Genomic DNA, 18,193 nt, shown 5'->3' with positions numbered 1-18,193 from the left:
AGTCCATATCTGATGTGCAATTAAAAAAAATTAAAAAAAAGATAAGAATAAACAAAAATAAGGGCTCTTTGTTTAACCCCTTACGGACACAACTTCTGGAATAAAAGGTAATCATGATGGAATATTTCCGTCATGTGTCCTTAATGGCTTAAAGGAACACTTTATTGCAATTAAAAACAAACAAACAAATAATAAATAAACCAATATAGTTGATATACAAGCAAATATCATTTCCTGGGGAAAAAACCAGCTATCCTTGTAATAAACTACAAGTTAACCTTGAAAAAACAGCTTGCAAAAGCTGCCGATCTGGTGTCTGCAGTGCCAGGGAATACACCAATCAGAGGCTTCTAATTGCACATGCGCATGCGGCTTTTCTTCGAGCTGTATTACAAGCTTCCAGACACATATAACTGTCAACTGTTGTCCTTTAATGGAATGCAAACATATATTCGTGACACTATAGTTTTTAAAGTCCTTGGCTATTTCTGAACAGTTTTTTTTACACCGTGTAACACAAGAGAAAAGATTTAGAATTTAGATTTTGTGACCTTCCGCATGTCCTCCCTAACATTGTAGGTACGTAGAAGAGGAAAACATACGAATAATTAGAAACTGGTATAAGAACTGTGATAGCAGCAGTGACGGTAAACTAATCATATTTTAAGGATAGGTGCCCTGTAATAATTTGCCGTGAGCTATCTATTACAATATATTCATTTTTATGGTTTTTTTTCTGGTATAGTATATTTTTTTCTGTCACTGCGCTGCTGCCAGTGTAAACCGCCATCATGAGTTCTGACGCAGAGATGGCCGTTTTCGGCGTGGCTGCCCAGTTCCTCAGGAAATCTGAAAAAGAAAGAATCGAGGCTCAAAACAAACCATTTGATGCCAAGACGTCAGTCTTTGTAGTGGATACCACAGAGGCCTACGTGAAAGGAGCCCTGCAAAGCAAAGAAGGAGGGAAAGCCACAGTCAAAACAGAAGGTGGAAAGGTATGTGAGGACTAATGAGGTTCGGTACAATCAGTGTTTCATTTGTGTTCATGTTTGTACCATGTTTTGAGACCATTTGCCATTTCCTTGTTACTCCTTTTCTGTTGTATGGCCATTTTTATTCGGTTTCTGTTACTTTTTTTTTTTCCCGATGACTTTATCATTGATCATATTCACATTCACAATATAAGATAAATGAATAATATTACTAAGGGAATAAGCATTTGCAAAAAAAACAACAACATTGCTGCTAGTGGCAGACAAATTTGTGGAAAAGAAAAGGCACACTATATATATATATATATATTTTTGTTTGTTGTATTGGTTGATCCTCTGTCATTATTTATATCTACCACAAAATAGGTGCCAGGTGGGTCAACCTTAGATGCCAGGGATAGGATCATGGGAATTCTAGATCATCTTTGACCATTAACCTACACCAATTTATCTGTTCAACTTTGATTTAAGATAGAAACCAGATCGCCTCTGAGGGTGCATAGTTGCAGTTCTTTTTCGAGTTCCTTCTTTACAAATACAAGGGATGTTTGGGACTGAAGTTGGATGGGGAGCTTGGTGTACCATAATGATATCCTCAGAAATTCACTCTTTAATTTACAGACTTTGACAGTGAAGGATGACCAAACCTTCCCCATGAATCCACCGAAGTTCGATAAGATTGAAGACATGGCCATGATGACCCACTTGAATGAACCAGCTGTCTTGTATAACCTCAAAGAGCGTTACTCAGCCTGGATGATCTACGTAAGAATTTTGTTGAACAATTATGTATTCTAAAGCTTTGGCAAAACCATGCCATCTATTTATATTCTGCACTATTCTATTATAGACCTATTCTGGCCTTTTTTGTGTCACTGTGAACCCTTACAAGTGGCTGCCTGTCTACAACCCAGAAGTGGTCGATGCTTACAGAGGCAAAAAGCGTCAGGAAGCCCCACCACACATCTTCTCCATCTCTGATAACGCCTATCAGGCCATGTTAACTGGTAAGTTATCATATTTTTGCTTATCCTCAATGCATGGATTTGGGACATCTTTATTATTTTGACCTGCCTTTGCACACTCCTTTAAACAAGTAATTCTAACTCAAGATGCAATGACGGAGACGATTGGTGACTGTCATCCCTTATTGTATCATTTTCATATTGGAGATTGGGTGCTATAAAAGTCTGTAAATATTAATTCTTCACCTGAAAATCCTTGGAAATGTGAAGATAATAATATGACAAATACATATTTAATCTCCAAGCCTTGTGACACAGTTACTCTCATAGATTTGTGGCAACCCTTTGGATTAGCCAGGGGAATGGGACACAAAGCACATTCCCAAATTTTATCTATTATTATTTCTTTCTACATTTCATACATTTTTTTTTTTACATCAAGAAGCTCAAGCACAGTGGGGAGTTCCTGTCTTTTCTCCAATAAAATAACAAAAAAACTAAAATAAAATCACAAGAATGTTTTTTATAACTTTGAATTCTGTATCTAAATATTACAAGAACATTTGTTCTCACAATAATAACAAAATAATACAGAAATATTAACTCTGAGGTTGAAATTCGTTTTTTTTTTGTTTGTTCACAGATCGTGAAAATCAGTCTATCTTGATTACGTGAGTATCTATGATCAGCTATCACAAATGATACATTTTTCAAGACTCTGAAAAATGTCAACTTGTCTATGACAAACATGAACAAAATTGCATGAAATGCAGCATAACAAATTTTGGAGGATTTCAAATATGAATGATATGGGTACTTTTTGGATTAGGAAGCCTCTCTTTTGAGGACTGGTCGTTTTGGGCGCCATAATGTGGTTGTTTCCGAGGAAATAATTGGCGTTCAGTCTTGATAAGGTCAGGAGCAGAGCCGACAACATTTTAGAGACTAGATTGGTGGGAACTGGTGACAGAGCAGAGTATTGTGGGATGTTTGCTGGAAAAAGAAGTAGGAAATTTGATATTAGTAAAAGAGAACAAAAATTCAAGAGATACTGAAGTCAGTTGATCTTACATTTCCAGCATCCATGGTAGAGTTGGCCGAGTTTGTGAGAGGACTGGAGAAGGTAACGTTGGGTGAGAGTATTTAAGGGCAATTTTGTTTAAACATTATGCCTGTGTTCAGGGCCGTCTATAATATGAATAGGACCCTGGGCAAAGAATTTTGTTGGGCCCCCTGGGCCCTGTGACCCTCCCAATTCCCCCTCCCCCCAATTATGCCCAACCCTCAATCACACTGACATACTGACACATATATACACACAGACAGACAGACAGATTAAAACATTCACAGAAACATATTGACACACACATACACTGACACACAAATATATACTGGCAGACATATTGACACACATTCAGACATACTGACACACACACACATACACTGACAGATATACTGACACACACACAGACACTGACAGAAATACTGACACACATACAGACACATACACTGACAGACGTATTGACACAAACACACAGACATGCTGACACACACAGGCATACTGACATACACACAGACACACTGACACACACACACAGACACACTGACACACACAGGCATACTGACACACACACAGACACATACACTGACACACACAGACAGACATACTGACACACATACACTGACAGACGTATTGACAAACACACACAGAAATGCTGACACACACAGGCATACTGATATACACAGACAGACACACTGACACACACACAGACAGACATACTGACACACACACAGACATACTGACAAACACACAGACATACTGACACACAGACAGACATACTGACACACACACAGACATACTGACACACACAGACAGAAATACTGACACACATACACTGACAGACGTATTGACACACACACACAGACATGCTGACACACACAGGCATACTGATATACACAGACAGACACACTGACACACACACAGACAGACATACTGACACACACACATACATACTGACACACACACACACAGACACTGACAGATATTTGACACACACACACACACAGACATACTGACACACACAGGCATACTGACATACACACAGACAGTCATACTGACACACAGACAGACATACTGACACACCCACACACAAACACACATACACTGACAGACTATTGACACACACACACAGACATGCTGAGACACACACAGGCATACTGACATAACACACACACATACACACTCACACAGACAGACATACTGACTGACACACACACAGGCATACTGACATACACACAGACAGACATACTGACACACACAGACAGACATACTGACATACACACACACTGACAGACATACACACAAACATACTGACATACATTTAGCCACCTTCCAACCACCCTTACATTTTTCTGGAGGGTGGTTTCCCTGGGGTCCAGTGGCAGGCTCAGGCAGATGGGAGTTCTCCTCTGGAACTCCCCTCCTCCCTGCCTTCCTCCTCCTGTGCGGCTCTGATCTCCGGTGGGTGGAAGGAAGTGACGCGCAGCACTCACTTCCTCCCAGCCGGCTGCCGAACAGGAAGGGGCCCGTTCACGCTGTTTAAGCGTCACAACGCCCGACCATGCCCACCGGGTGGCCCTTTGTGCATGGACCACCCAGGGGCCCATTTAGCGTGCGGGATGGTGCGGCTCTGTGCAGCCACACCGCTGGGTCCAAGGGGGGCTGCGCAAATCGTGGGGACCACGGGGCAGCTGGGCCCGGGGCAGCTGCCCCGTTTGCCCCGCGTTTAAGACGGCCCTGCCTGTGTTTTACACCAGGTTCCATTCATGACATTCTTTCTTTCCTTCCCCAGCGGAGAGTCTGGTGCCGGGAAGACTGTGAACACAAAACGTGTCATCCAGTACTTTGCAACAATTGCAGCTGTTGGTGACAAGAAGAAAGATGAATCAGCTAAAAACAAGGCATGTTTATTTTGTTCAATCTGTTGGCAGATTTCATGTTGTGCTTTATGTCTGTGTTTTCTGTGTGATTCTTAACTTGCATCTCACAGGTGCCACATACATTTATGGTTTGTGTTTTGATTGCAGGGCACCCTGGAGGATCAAATCATCCAGGCTAACCCCCTGCTGGAAGCTTTCGGAAATGCCAAGACCGTGAGGAATGACAACTCATCCCGCTTCGTAAGTGTCTTAAACATAGAATGTTGAAGCCTTGAAAAGGAAAGGTGTTGTATTGTTGTATACTGATTCACAAGAGTGGCTGAGTTCCCCTCATAACTAATTCAATCTGGCTTAAAGGGACACTATAGTCACCACAACAACTACAGCTTACTTATAATATAATCATTGCCTTCAGGCATTTTCATGCAAACACTGCCTTTTCAGAGACACCTCCAAGTGGCCCCTCCTCAGATGGCCTCTGGAGGGGCTTCCTGGGTCAGTGCTGCACATTAGGCAACACTGCCGTTCAGCGTCTCCACGCTCTCCATGGGGATGCTGAATTTTCCTCATAGAGATGCATTGATTCAAGAGGACCTGAAAAAAAAATTGGGGCTGTTCCACCGAAATCTGGACAGTTGGGATGCCCAGAATGCTTAATTCAATCACAGTTATTCAGAAAAGTAAGAATTGTTGGATGTTCAAAGTTAATTGAAAGTATATTTCAAATTTAAGGCCAAAGTAACTTGGAGCTTTTATTCCAATTGGGCTATTTTGGGCTTACATTTGAAATTCACTTTCAATTCCCTTTGAATTCCAGATAATTCTCACTTTGGTGAATAGCTCTGAGTGTGTCCAGTGCTTGCACAGAATTTATTAACTAAAGAGTGAGTTGTACAGAGACGACGATTGAAATGCACAATTCTGGCCATACAAAAAAAGCAAAGATTGGGGAAGAGAAAGGAAAAAGTTGAGGCTATTTTACACCTGGACAGTTTGGGTATACATTTTGCCATTCCATTGTCATGTCACCCCAACTAAATGTATAGTGATGACATCTCTTGATGCCTCTGTAGGTAAACACCTAGACGTATCAGGAGCGAATGTGTAAAATAATCACTTTGTATCTTGTTCACGATTAAAAAATTTATTATTTTCTATACTCATATTTATACCCTTTAGGCAGTGCTCCTTTCTCCTTGTTTGCAACTATAGTGATGACATCATTCTAATTTCTTTACCTAACAGGGTAAATTCATCAGAATCCACTTTGGCACCACTGGAAAACTGTCTTCAGCTGACATTGAAACATGTACGTGCTATGCATAATTCATGACTTATTTGGCTGCAACCTAGCTTAAATTACACTTTTTTGGTATTATTGGTGTTTCTTCCCAAGATTGTATTGTTTATAATACAGTTTGAAATGAGGATTGTCATAGAATATGCTTCTCGTATACTCCCTTTATCTTATTTAACCTTCCCCTGCACAAATGTACAATATTACAGCAGTCTCTCTAGCTAGTTGTAGATAATAGGAATTTGTGTTCAAAATAATTTACTGAAAATTCAAACTCTTAACACCTTGCTCTTGAACTTGACAATAAGATATCCCTTTTTTATTTCATTTTAAATAAGATTTTATTGAGGATTTTCAATATAAAACAGAGAAAGTATTCATAAGAGCATCGGAACATTCAACCAAAATGCTACGCATTGTAGCCAGTAAGTTGTCAGGAAAAGAGAATGGAGAAGAGAGTGTTAAGACTACTCAAAGGAGGAGCAAGAGAGACCAGATGTGGGGACAGATGGAGAAAGACATTGTTTCCAAAACTATCTTACCTTATGTTGAATAGAGCATCAGAATGTTCATCCAACCTGGTGTCTATCTAGACTTGGTTATTTTAATAGTGGAAATCCACAGGAATCACAACATGAATTTTACATGATTAAGGCCCTCTGGCCAAAACTTGTATTTTTGGTCCGTTAAACTTCAATAAAAGTGTATTTTTTGGCTTAGACCCTGCATTGTGATGCCTGTGAATTTCTACTACTGAACTATTTCTGGTGGGCACTGGATCATCTCTCCACGGAGCTCCTACATACACATTATTTGTATGCAGCACTCCCTTGACTTTATGACTTGGTTATTTTAAAATGTATCTTTATTTCCCGCTAGACCTACTGGAGAAATCCCGAGTTACTTTCCAGCTTAAAGCAGAAAGGAGCTACCACATTTTCTATCAGATAACGTCCAACAAGAAGCCGGAACTGATTGGTAATAAACAGTCGTAGCCAATAACAATTTTCTCATGTTCCCACTAAGGCGAGAAATCTATCCAAGCAACAGTTAACACAAAAATTGCAATAGAAATAAAAAGCAACACCCACATCTAAAAGGTGCCCAAAACCAGCCCCGTGCAATACATTCGGCACATTTAATGTTTTTTTTAAATTCTTCTGTGTTAACTTGCTCATCTTAGAGGGATCCATATTTAGTGCTATCAAGATTGAGTTTAAAAATGCATCACCAATCTTGTGTAAGTATACTTTGTTGGCTATCACTAGCTAGTTAGAGGAAGGATAATGGTCAAATTGCAAAAGTGCAGTGATAACGTAGTTTCATGAAAGATCCATTACTGAGAACTTTTTTTGATCTCATTCAAAGTTTATTCAGTGAATGGAAAAGGAAAGAATAAAGTTAACAGATCTTAGACATTAACATCCAAAACAGTACAAACAAAGGTCAATATTTGTTAAATTCTGTTGTCTCAGGATCACATTGCTATAGCTAAGAAAGAGTCATTTTAGTTAAGACCAATGTCGAGTACCATAAGAACCTCCATAAAAAAGGACCAATCCACCCTGTCGAATGCCTTTTTGAGAACTTTTTTAAACACTTATTTAGCAACTGAATTTTTGTTTTGAGTTTAAGAATTTTCTATAATTTTTAAAAAAATGTATTTTTGACTTATACTACATAATTCCTTTTCTTGTAGAAATGCTTTTGATCACCACCAACCCCTACGACTTTCCATTTATTAGCCAGGGGGAGATCACCGTGGCCAGCATTGATGATGCTGATGAGTTGATGGCCACTGATGTAAGTCTAAGGATAAGCAAAAAAAATGTGAAATCTACTATCTCTGTGACCTAATTTTGTTTCTTTTGAATGCAACTTGTATAAGTCTGTATTCTGAGAATGACACATTGGGTCATTTTGGCATTTATTTATTTGTTTCTTGTTGCATAATTTATGAGGCTTGCACACAGTGTACATTCGGTGCCGATTAGGAAATGAAAAGCTTTGTAAAATATTTTCTTTGACTCATAAAATTATCTTTTAACACTTAGAGTGCCATTGACATCCTTGGATTCACTGCTGAAGAGAAAGTTTCAATCTACAAGCTGACAGGCGCGGTAATGCACTATGGAAACATGAAATTCAAGCAAAAACAGCGTGAGGAGCAGGCAGAGCCTGACGGCACGGAAGGTAAACACTTGTGATAAGTTCTCCTCCTATGGAGATGCAGAGGAATTCTGCCAACGCATTTGATGCATAAAAAATAAATGGAGATATCAGATGTTGAGTAGCACATACTGTTAATGTTTTTAACTAGTATTAAGTATGAATAATGAAGTGACCCCTGTGGTTGTTATAAGTAATAGAGTGCAGCGATATTGGTCAAGAATTTAGAATCAAGTTGCATTCTATGATCTTGCAGCGTATGATCAAATTCCAGTTTTTCTAAATCAAGAAAAGTCCAATTAAGTGAAGAACATTAAAGGGACACTATTGTCACCAGAACAACTACAGCTTATTGTATGTGTTCTGGTGAGTAGAATCATTCTCTTCAGGCTTTTTGAGAGAAAATGCAGTGTTCATTACAGCCCAGGGATAACTACACTGGCCACTCCTCAGATGGCTACTAGAGGTCCGTCTTCCTGCCATTCAGTGTCTCCACCCTCTGCATGGAAACACTGAACTTTCCTCATAGAGATGCATTGATTCAATGTATTTCTATGAGGAGATGCTGATTGTCCAGGGCTGCGTTTGGCTTGTACTGGGTCTGCCCCTGATCTGCCTTCTTGACAGTCTTAGCCAATCCAATGTTTTCCTATGGGAATTTATTGTGATTGGCTCAGATCAACCCTTTTGATGATGTCAGCCAAGCAGGCAGATCAGGGGCAGAGCCAGCAGCAGAATACTGTAATAAAAGTAAGATTTTACTAGATTTAGGGGGACAAGGGTGGACCAGGTGTTTTATTTTTAACACTATAGGGTCAGGAATACATGTTTGTGTATTCTTATAATGTGTTCCTTTAACTACCCTTTATCCTGCCACTATGCGGTCTTTGTACCATACTTGTCTGTTTTTCGTGCTGAAGACATTGAAATCCAATTGCTTGTGGTATTTCTATTTTCAGTTGCCGATAAAGCTGGCTACCTGATGAATTTGAACTCGTCAGATTTGCTTAAAGCTCTCTGCAATCCCCGTGTCAAAGTCGGAAATGAATATGTCACCAAAGGACAGACAGTTCAGCAGGTTAGAAGTCGAAAACTAATTAGAATTAAATTGTTATTTTAGAGGTGACTGCACAGATTCTAAAAATTAACAAAACATTACATATTACTACAATAAATACAATATATGCGAGTAAAAGATTGGCGAATACAAGATGACAGTTCCCTGATTCTTCCGTGTTGGGTGAAAGTTAAGTACTGGATGGAATCAGTGGCGGCTGGTGAAGGTTTAAGATGGTGGGGTGCCAGGCTCTTGACACAGAATTTGACTGCTCCATATACAGTACAGAGATACTTACCCAATACAGAGAGCTGAGCATAATACAGAGAGCTCATACAATAAAACAAGCTGGGCATAACATAAAGATATCTATGAAATACACAGAGCTGAGCACAATACAGAGATACCTATACAATACACAGAGCTGGGCACAATACAAAGAAACATATACAATACATAGAGCTGGGCACAATACAAAGATACCTATTCAATACACAGAGCTGGGCACAATACAAAGATACCTATACAATACACAGAGCTAAGTAAACTACAGAGATACCCGTACAAAAGGTAGAGCTGATAAAAATATAGAGAAATAACACACAGAGCTGGGCACAATAAGGAGATAATATAACTATCCCATACAGCCAGGGTCACTGTGATGGATTACACAGAGCTGCAATACAGAGAGACTCCACGCAGTACATGTCTCTGTATAATGCTCCAGCTCTCTCTTTCTCTCTATCTTTCTAGCCCTCTCTTAGTTCTCCCTCATTATTTCATCTTCAGCATTGCTCCTGCTATGATAACTTTAGCTTTCTATTAAATATTGCTGCTGTTATGAAACATGTCAGCTACTCCATTAGCTCTCAGCACACAGTGTGCACATGGTTAAAGCTTTAAGATATGTATAGACTCCAACCATGTCAGCTACTCCTGACTCACTATTGGTTCTCAGCAGCAGGACACTAATAGACTCCTTATTACCTTTGCATCTGGCAATCAAATTAATCTGCAGTGGTAATATGGAGCCAAGAATTAGCTGACATAGCTAATATAATTACCAATCCTTACAGATTAAAACAGCTTGAAACCAGAATCAGATCAGTCCTCAGAGTCACAGCCCCAGTCCTGCAGTGTGAAGCTTCACATGTGTTTAACTAGTTACAGCATGAGTGTCTCAGGTCTCAGATGTAGAGGGACTGAGCACTTTAAAAAGATGGTGGGTATGTACAGTAAGAGTTATTAAAACTATTGGTGACAGGCAACACAGTGCTCTGTGTCAGAAATGACCCCCTCCCCTTGTTATTCCTGGCTTTATTATTTACTTAAATATATAATTTATACAATATAGGACACTAAGCAGCTTTCAAACCAGACCCATTTTTTTACATGCCTAGATGCTCTCTAGTAAGCTTCTCCAAACAGCTACAAATTGGGGAGGTGGGGGGGGGGGGGGGGGGGTAGGGGAGGGGGGGTTAGGGCCCTGCATAACTGAAACCTATTAAAGAATTAAAGAGACACTAATTAGTTTCCCATATTTTTGGGGCGTACCACCCTCCCCTCCATAAAAAGAATCTTAGTGTTTCTAAACCTTAACATATAATTTTATTTCCCCACATAAAAACTGGTAGGAAGCTGTCCCAATTTCCCCTATAGACGAGCCTCCACTGGTCTAGCATAGCCAGTGTGCTCCTACTGTGGTCTGAGTCTTATGTGATCTAAAAACTGGAGGGTTCTGGATATCCTGAATTACTGTGGAATATTCTGTTAGAACAACTTTGAATCTCATCGTTTAACAATTTTGAAGATTGTCATCTACAATTTCTCAGAGGTTCTACAGAAAATGGTTTTCATGTTACACACACTACCATTGAGCAAATACTATTCACTGGAGGCCAACTTTACTAAGATCCCCATACCTAAGCTTTTAGTAAGCCAGGCGCTATCTTCTGTTTTTCTGTATTCCTGTATTAGATGGCATTATTAGATGGATTTAGCAGTCTTTGATATATTTCCAGGCATTTCTGATATTAACCATCTTTCCTATTTGCTAGCAAGTGTTTTTATATGTGAAATCATTTTTTCTAGGTATATAATAACGTAGGTGCTCTGGGCAAGGCAGTCTATGAGAAGATGTTCTCGTGGATGGTCACTCGTATTAATGAACAGTTGGACACTAAACAACCTCGTCAGTTTTTCATCGGTGTGCTGGATATTGCTGGCTTTGAAATTTTTGATGTGAGTACCCTCTACTGTGATCTTAAACCATGGTATGAACATTTTTTTTTTTATAGATAAATTTAATGTTTATGTATTGTATTGTATGTATATAAAAGGCCAATATTTGGCTCTCTATCTGCTTAACTACATTTGACATGATAAGTAGTGATGTACCGAACGGTTCGCTGGTGAATAGTTCCTGGCGAACATAGCGTGTTCGCGTTCGCCACGGCGGGCGAACATATGCGCGGTTCGATCCGCCTCCTATTCGTCATCATTGAGTAAACTTTGACCCTGTGCCTCACAGTCAGCAAACACATTCCAGCCAATTAGCAGCAGACCCTCCCTTCCAGACCCTCCCACCTCCCTCCCAGCATCCATTTTAGATTCATTCTGAAGCTGCATTCTTAGTGAGAGGAGGGAAAGTGTAGCTGCTGCTGATTTGATAGGGAAATGGATAGCTAGGCTAGGGTATTCAGTGTCCACTACAGTCCTGAAGGACTCATCTGATCTCTGCTGTAAGGACAGCACCCCAAAAAGCCCTTTTTAGGGCTAGAACATCAGTCTGCTTTTTTTCCTGTGTAATCTAATTGCAGTTGCCTGCCTGCCAGCTTCTGTGTCAGGCTCACAGTGGATACTGTGCCCACTTGCCCAGTGCCACCACTCATATCTGGTGTCACAAATGTTTTTTCACTGTAATAGATTGAATAGCAGTTAGTTGTCTGCAAGCGTCTGGGTGTCAGGCCTTCAGCGTGTACTCTGCCAACCTCTGCCACTGCACTTTGCCACTCATATCTGGTGTCACAATAACGTGCCTTTAAAAATAAAAAAGTTTTCGACTGTAATCTAATAGCAGTCAGTGTCCTTCAAGCGGGTGTCAGGCCTTCAGCATGTACTCTGCCAACCTCTGCCAGTGCACTTTGCCACTCATATCTGGTGTCACAATAGCGTGCCTTTAAAAAGAAAATAATTTTTTCACTGTAATCTAATAGCAGTCAGTGTCCTTCAAGCGGGTGTCAGGCCTTCAGCGTGTACTCTGCCAACCTCTGCCACTGCACTTTGCCACTCATATCTGGTGTCACAATAACGTGCCTTTAAAAATAAAAAAAAGTTTTCGACTGTAATCTAATAGCAGTCAGTGTCCTTCAAACGGGTGTCAGGCCTTCAGCGTGTACTCTGCCAACCTCTGCCACTGCACTTTGCCACTCATATCTGGTGTCACAATAGCGTGCCTTTAAAAAGAAAATATTTTTTTCACTGTAATCTAATAGCAGTCAGTGTCCTTCAAGCGGGTGTCAGGCCTTCAGCGTGTACTCTGCCAACCTCTGCCACTGCACTTTGCCACTCATATCTGGTGTCACAATAGCGTGCCTTTAAAAAGAAAAAAGTTTTTGACTGTAATCTAATAGCAGTCAGTGTCCTTCAAGCGCGTGTGTCAGGCCTACAGCGTGTACTCTGCCAACCTCTGCCAGTGCACTTTGCCACTCATATCTGGTGTCACAATAGCGTGCATTTAAAAACAAAATATTTTTTTCACTGTTACAGATTGAATAGCAGTCAGTGTCCTTCAAGCGGTTGTCAGGCCTTCAGCGTGTACTCTGCCAACCTCTGCCACTGCACTTTGCCACTCATATCTGGTGTCACAATAGCGTGCCTTTAAAAAGAAAAAAAGGTTTTTGACTGTAATCTAATAGCAGTCAGTGTCCTTCAAGCGGGTTTCAGGCCTTCAGCGTGTACTCTGCCAACCTCTGCCACTGCACTTTGCCACTCATATCTGGTGTCACAATAGCGTGCCTTTAAAAAGAAAAAAGTTTTTGACTGTAATCTAATAGCAGTCAGTGTCCTTCAAGCAGGTGTCAGGCCTACAGCGTGTACTCTGCCAACCTCTGCCACTGCACTTTGCCACTCATATCTGGTGTCACAATAGCGTGCCTTTAAAAAGAAAACAAGTTTTTGACTGTAATCTAATAGCAGTCAGTGTCCTTCAAGCGGGTGTCAGGCCTTCAGCGTGTACTCTGCCAACCTCTGCCACTGCACTTTGCCACTCATATCTGGTGTCACAATAGCATGCCTTTAAAAAGAAAAAGAGTTTTTGACTGTAATCTAATAGCAGTCAGTGTCCTTCAAGCGGGTGTCAGGCCTACAGCGTGTACTCTGCCAACGTCCGCCACTGCACTTTGCCACTCATATCTGGTGTCACAATAGCGTGCCTTTAAAAAGAAAATATTTTTTTCACTGTAATCTAATAGCAGTCAGTGTCCTTCAAGCGGGTGTCAGGTCCAGGTGTTAGTCCCCTTGAAACAACTTTTCCATCACTATTGTGGCCAGAAAGAGTCCCTGTGGGTTTTAAAATTCGCCTGCCCATTGAAGTCTATGGCGGTTCACCCGGTTCGCGAACGTTTTGTGGAAGTTCACGTTCGCAGTTCGCAAACCGAAAATGTTATGTTCGCGACATCACTAATGATAAGTAGTAGGCCATAGGTCGTAGTTATACTGCTATGAAGAGTTAGATGTGCTATAATATAGCTGAGAATCAGTGAATCTATAGGCCTGCTATTGGGCACTGGCCTCTGCAGGCAGTTTTGATTTAAATGAAACCTTGCAGATGTTTATTAGCTTAAAGGACCACTCTAGGCACCAAGACCACTTCAGCTTAATGAGGTGGTCTGGGTGCCAGGTCCCTCTAGGATTAACCCTTTTTTTTATAAACATAGCAGTTTCAAAGAAACTGCTATGTTTATACTGAGGGTTAATCCAGCCTCCAAAACCTCCAAAACCTGAAAATCACAGTGAGAAGACGCCAGCGTCCATAGGAAAGCATTGTAAATGCTTTCCTATGCGACCGGCTGAATGCGTGCGCGGCTCCTGCCGCGCATGCGCATTCAGCCGATGACGTTGCAAGGAAGAAGGAGAGGAGGAGGAAAGCTCCCCGCCCAGCGCTGGAGAAAGGTAAGTGTTTAACCCCTTCCTCTCTCCAGAGCCCGGCGGGAGGGGGTCCCTGAGGGTGGGGGCACCCTCAGGGCACTATAGTGCCAGGATAACGAGTATGTTTTCCTGGCACTATAGTGGTCCTTTAACCCTTGGTCATTGATGTATGATTGGTTTTCGAGAATAAGGAAATAAGTTAAAAGAGTTCATCCACAACGCTCTGCCATTAACAAGAACAAATTTGAACGTTTGTTCTAGGTTATCAATCTCTCTCGTTTTATATTCCCACCACATTGTGGGATGATCCTCAGTCTGCTAGCTGTGCGCCTTACACTAGCTCAAGAATCAACTTCCTGTTATCTTCACGAACCATTTCACTCTGCTGTTCACCCTGGTTGCTGTTGTTGAGGATCTATATTCTTCTATAGAAGGATCGGACAGTTAGGCATAATGTATTGTAGGGGAATTATATCATTATTGGTTGGGGACTTTTATTTGTGTATAAGGTAGACAATCTTCTTTTCAGTTACTTCATGCTTTCTGTAACGTAACTTGTACTGAAACTTTTTGCAATCTGTATTATAATCTGTTGCATATTTTGCTAAATATTCATAGAGTTAAAAGAACTGCAGTAATGTTATGTTATTAATTGTCTTTAGTATAACAGTTTGGAGCAGCTGTGTATCAACTTCACCAACGAGAAACTGCAACAGTTTTTCAATCACCACATGTTCGTCTTGGAACAAGAGGAATACAAGAAGGAGGGCATTGAGTGGGAGTTCATTGACTTCGGAATGGACTTGGCGGCCTGCATTGAGCTTATTGAGAAGGTGACATACATATCATCCTTTTAAAACAATATCTAAATTTGAAAACAATATATTACGGTTACAGTAATGCAGCGACAATGATTTTATAGACAACTCTACTCTCTGTAGAGTACAGTTTGGCATTTTTGAAATGTGTTGATTTATCACGTAGTTCCTAATTTATATTAATGTCCTCTTGATTTCTCATTTTTACTTCAGCCAATGGGCATCTTCTCCATCCTTGAAGAGGAGTGCATGTTCCCCAAGGCAACAGATGTTTCCTTCAAAAACAAGCTGTATGATCAGCATCTTGGCAAGTCCAACAACTTCCAGAAGCCAAAGCCAACCAAAGGCAAAGCTGAGGCTCACTTCTCCCTTGTCCACTATGCTGGGACGGTGGATTACAACATCACTGGCTGGCTGGACAAGAACAAGGACCCACTGAATGAAAGCGTCATTGGGCTGTACCAGAAGTCTTCGATGAAGACATTGGCTTATCTCTTCTCCAGCTATGCAGCAACAGATGCAGGTAACAAATTCACACATTCAAAAGATCACACATGCATTCTAACATACTTTGACTCAGATCCACATATCTCATACACAACAAAGGTTTCCGCACACAAGTAGATGTTTTAATTCAGAATACAAAAGATCTGCACAATAAAGATTTAGAATAAGTGCATCAAACAGCGGGATTTAATCAACACATTTTCCAATCTTGTTATTTGCAGAAGGTAGTGCAAAGAAGGGTGGCAAAAAGAAGGGGTCTTCCTTCCAGACCGTGTCAGCACTTTTCAGGGTATGTTTTATGCAGAAGCCTGGAGCAACACATGTAGCATGATACAGGAGTATTTATGTAGCTTGATACACAGATAATGACGCCTGGGTTTGTGAGAAGGGTTACCTACAACATTCCATTTCCACCTGTTTCTCTCTTATTCTTCTTCCTCTCTTTTCTATCTTTCACTACCTTTTCTCGGTCTGTTTTCGTCAATAATTATTCTCTTATTCTCCTGTCTATGCTTTCCTTTTATCTATTCACTTTGTATTATTGGCTTAGCACAAATAAAGAATAAAAATGCATTAATTATACCACTGAAATGATATGAGGGGCAAAAAGGTATATTTTTTGGACAATTTTGTCATGTGAAAGTTCTGCAACATTTTTGTATCAGTTTATTGATCATGTGTTTCTTCACTGTTGCAGGAAAACTTAAATAAGTTAATGAGCAATCTCAGGACGACCCATCCTCATTTTGTGCGTTGCCTTATCCCCAACGAGACAAAAACTCCAGGTATAAGCCATCAAATGACCTTTCCTTCAAGCTGCCTAACTGCATTAATAAGCATACAGTAACATGTTTTCCTGAATTAGAGTTTTCATCCCTAACATGCCCTGCATGATTATTTGTTTTAGGTGCAATGGAACATGCACTCGTGCTCCACCAGTTGCGTTGTAATGGAGTGCTAGAGGGTATCAGGATCTGCAGGAAGGGTTTCCCAAGCAGGATTCTTTATGGTGACTTCAAACAAAGGTACCAAATTGTTATCTGACTCCAACCACAGACGCATGGTATAACATCAGTTCCCTAGTGATGTTTATCTGAACTGATTTATATATTTATTTCTGAAAGCCACTGAGCTACATATATCCTACCTAGTGATAGTGGTTCTATTACCTGGGCATTAAGGTCAAGATGATTCACAGATAGGTGCCTTAAATTATTGGATTATCTTAAGTTTGAGATGTGCTTTCACATTGTCAGGAGTTTATACATGTGTACTAACGATGTGATATTTCTCACTTACCAGATACAAGATCCTCAATGCCAGTGCAATCCCTGAAGGGCAGTTTATTGACAGCAAGAAGGCCTCAGAAAAGCTTCTCGGATCCATTGACATTGATCACACGCAGTACAAATTTGGACACACCAAGGTATGGGCTAGGTAGATTTATACCTGGTTTACAAAACACGATGGGATTACGTACATATATATATATATATATTTTTTAATCTAGTGGATTCATTGAGCAGTACTGACCAATTTGCAGAGTTAATTTTCACAGTCCATACTCGAAACATCTGCTCCCCACAAGTCCATTTATATTCACATTTCTTTTGCTTTAGGTTATCTACAATTGTGTTAGAGCTCTGTCTGTAAAGGTGTTTAGTCAATTCACTAACTACCTGTCTTATTCAAAGGTATTCTTTAAAGCTGGTCTCCTGGGGTTATTAGAAGAGATGCGAGATGACCGTTTGGCACAAGTCATCACTCGTACCCAAGCTCAGTGCAGAGGTCACTTGATGAGAGTAGAGTTCAAGAAGATGATGGAGAGGAGGTAAAAGTATAATTGCTATTAAGAATAATATTACAATAATATATCCTAGACAAAATTCGGGAATAATTCCCATTGTATTTAAGTTAGGCTAACCCACAATATCTTAAGTAGATTTTGTGCATAATTTCTCCAGGGAGTCCGTCTTCTGCATTCAATACAACATCCGCTCATTCATGAACGTCAAACATTGGCCATGGATGAAGCTGTTCTTCAAGATCAAGCCTCTTCTGAAGAGCGCGGAATCCGAGAAGGAAATGGCCAACATGAAGGAAGAGTTTGCGAAGACGAAGGAAAGTCTGACGAAGTCAGAAGCCAAAAGAAAAGAACTGGAGGAAAAAATGGTTAAAATTATCCAGGAAAAGAATGACCTACAACTTCAAGTCCAGTCTGTGAGTGTCCTCTCTAAATTTTAAAACTTTAATTTATACCAGGGATGATTCTCAGCAAATGTAGAATGTTAATGATGGTT

At 40.4% G+C, this 18,193-nt stretch overlaps 1 protein-coding gene across 1 annotated transcript in view; it reads left to right on the top strand.

Moving 5' to 3' along the window:
- Window positions 1-745: 745 nt before the first annotated feature.
- LOC134611843 (myosin-1B) overlaps window positions 746-18,193 on the top strand; it is a 29,566-nt gene continuing 12,118 nt past the window's right edge. Inside the window, exons 1-20 of the mRNA XM_063456108.1 lie at window positions 746-995; window positions 1,614-1,757; window positions 1,843-1,999; window positions 2,601-2,628; window positions 4,810-4,918; window positions 5,045-5,137; window positions 6,143-6,206; window positions 7,074-7,172; window positions 7,894-7,997; window positions 8,249-8,387; window positions 9,323-9,441; window positions 11,512-11,661; window positions 15,231-15,401; window positions 15,600-15,909; window positions 16,115-16,182; window positions 16,591-16,678; window positions 16,801-16,918; window positions 17,196-17,319; window positions 17,588-17,724; window positions 17,858-18,113. Coding sequence (XP_063312178.1) covers window positions 792-995; window positions 1,614-1,757; window positions 1,843-1,999; window positions 2,601-2,628; window positions 4,810-4,918; window positions 5,045-5,137; window positions 6,143-6,206; window positions 7,074-7,172; window positions 7,894-7,997; window positions 8,249-8,387; window positions 9,323-9,441; window positions 11,512-11,661; window positions 15,231-15,401; window positions 15,600-15,909; window positions 16,115-16,182; window positions 16,591-16,678; window positions 16,801-16,918; window positions 17,196-17,319; window positions 17,588-17,724; window positions 17,858-18,113 — 2,682 coding nt within the window. The 5' untranslated portion in view covers window positions 746-791. The remainder of the gene's footprint in view (window positions 996-1,613; window positions 1,758-1,842; window positions 2,000-2,600; window positions 2,629-4,809; window positions 4,919-5,044; window positions 5,138-6,142; window positions 6,207-7,073; window positions 7,173-7,893; window positions 7,998-8,248; window positions 8,388-9,322; window positions 9,442-11,511; window positions 11,662-15,230; window positions 15,402-15,599; window positions 15,910-16,114; window positions 16,183-16,590; window positions 16,679-16,800; window positions 16,919-17,195; window positions 17,320-17,587; window positions 17,725-17,857; window positions 18,114-18,193) is intronic.

Source organism: Pelobates fuscus, chromosome 5, assembly GCF_036172605.1.
Source record: "Pelobates fuscus isolate aPelFus1 chromosome 5, aPelFus1.pri, whole genome shotgun sequence".
Lineage (NCBI taxonomy): Eukaryota > Metazoa > Chordata > Amphibia > Anura > Pelobatidae > Pelobates > Pelobates fuscus.
Note: the sequence above shows the minus strand (reverse complement) of the source record. Positions and strands in the feature narration are given on the sequence as shown.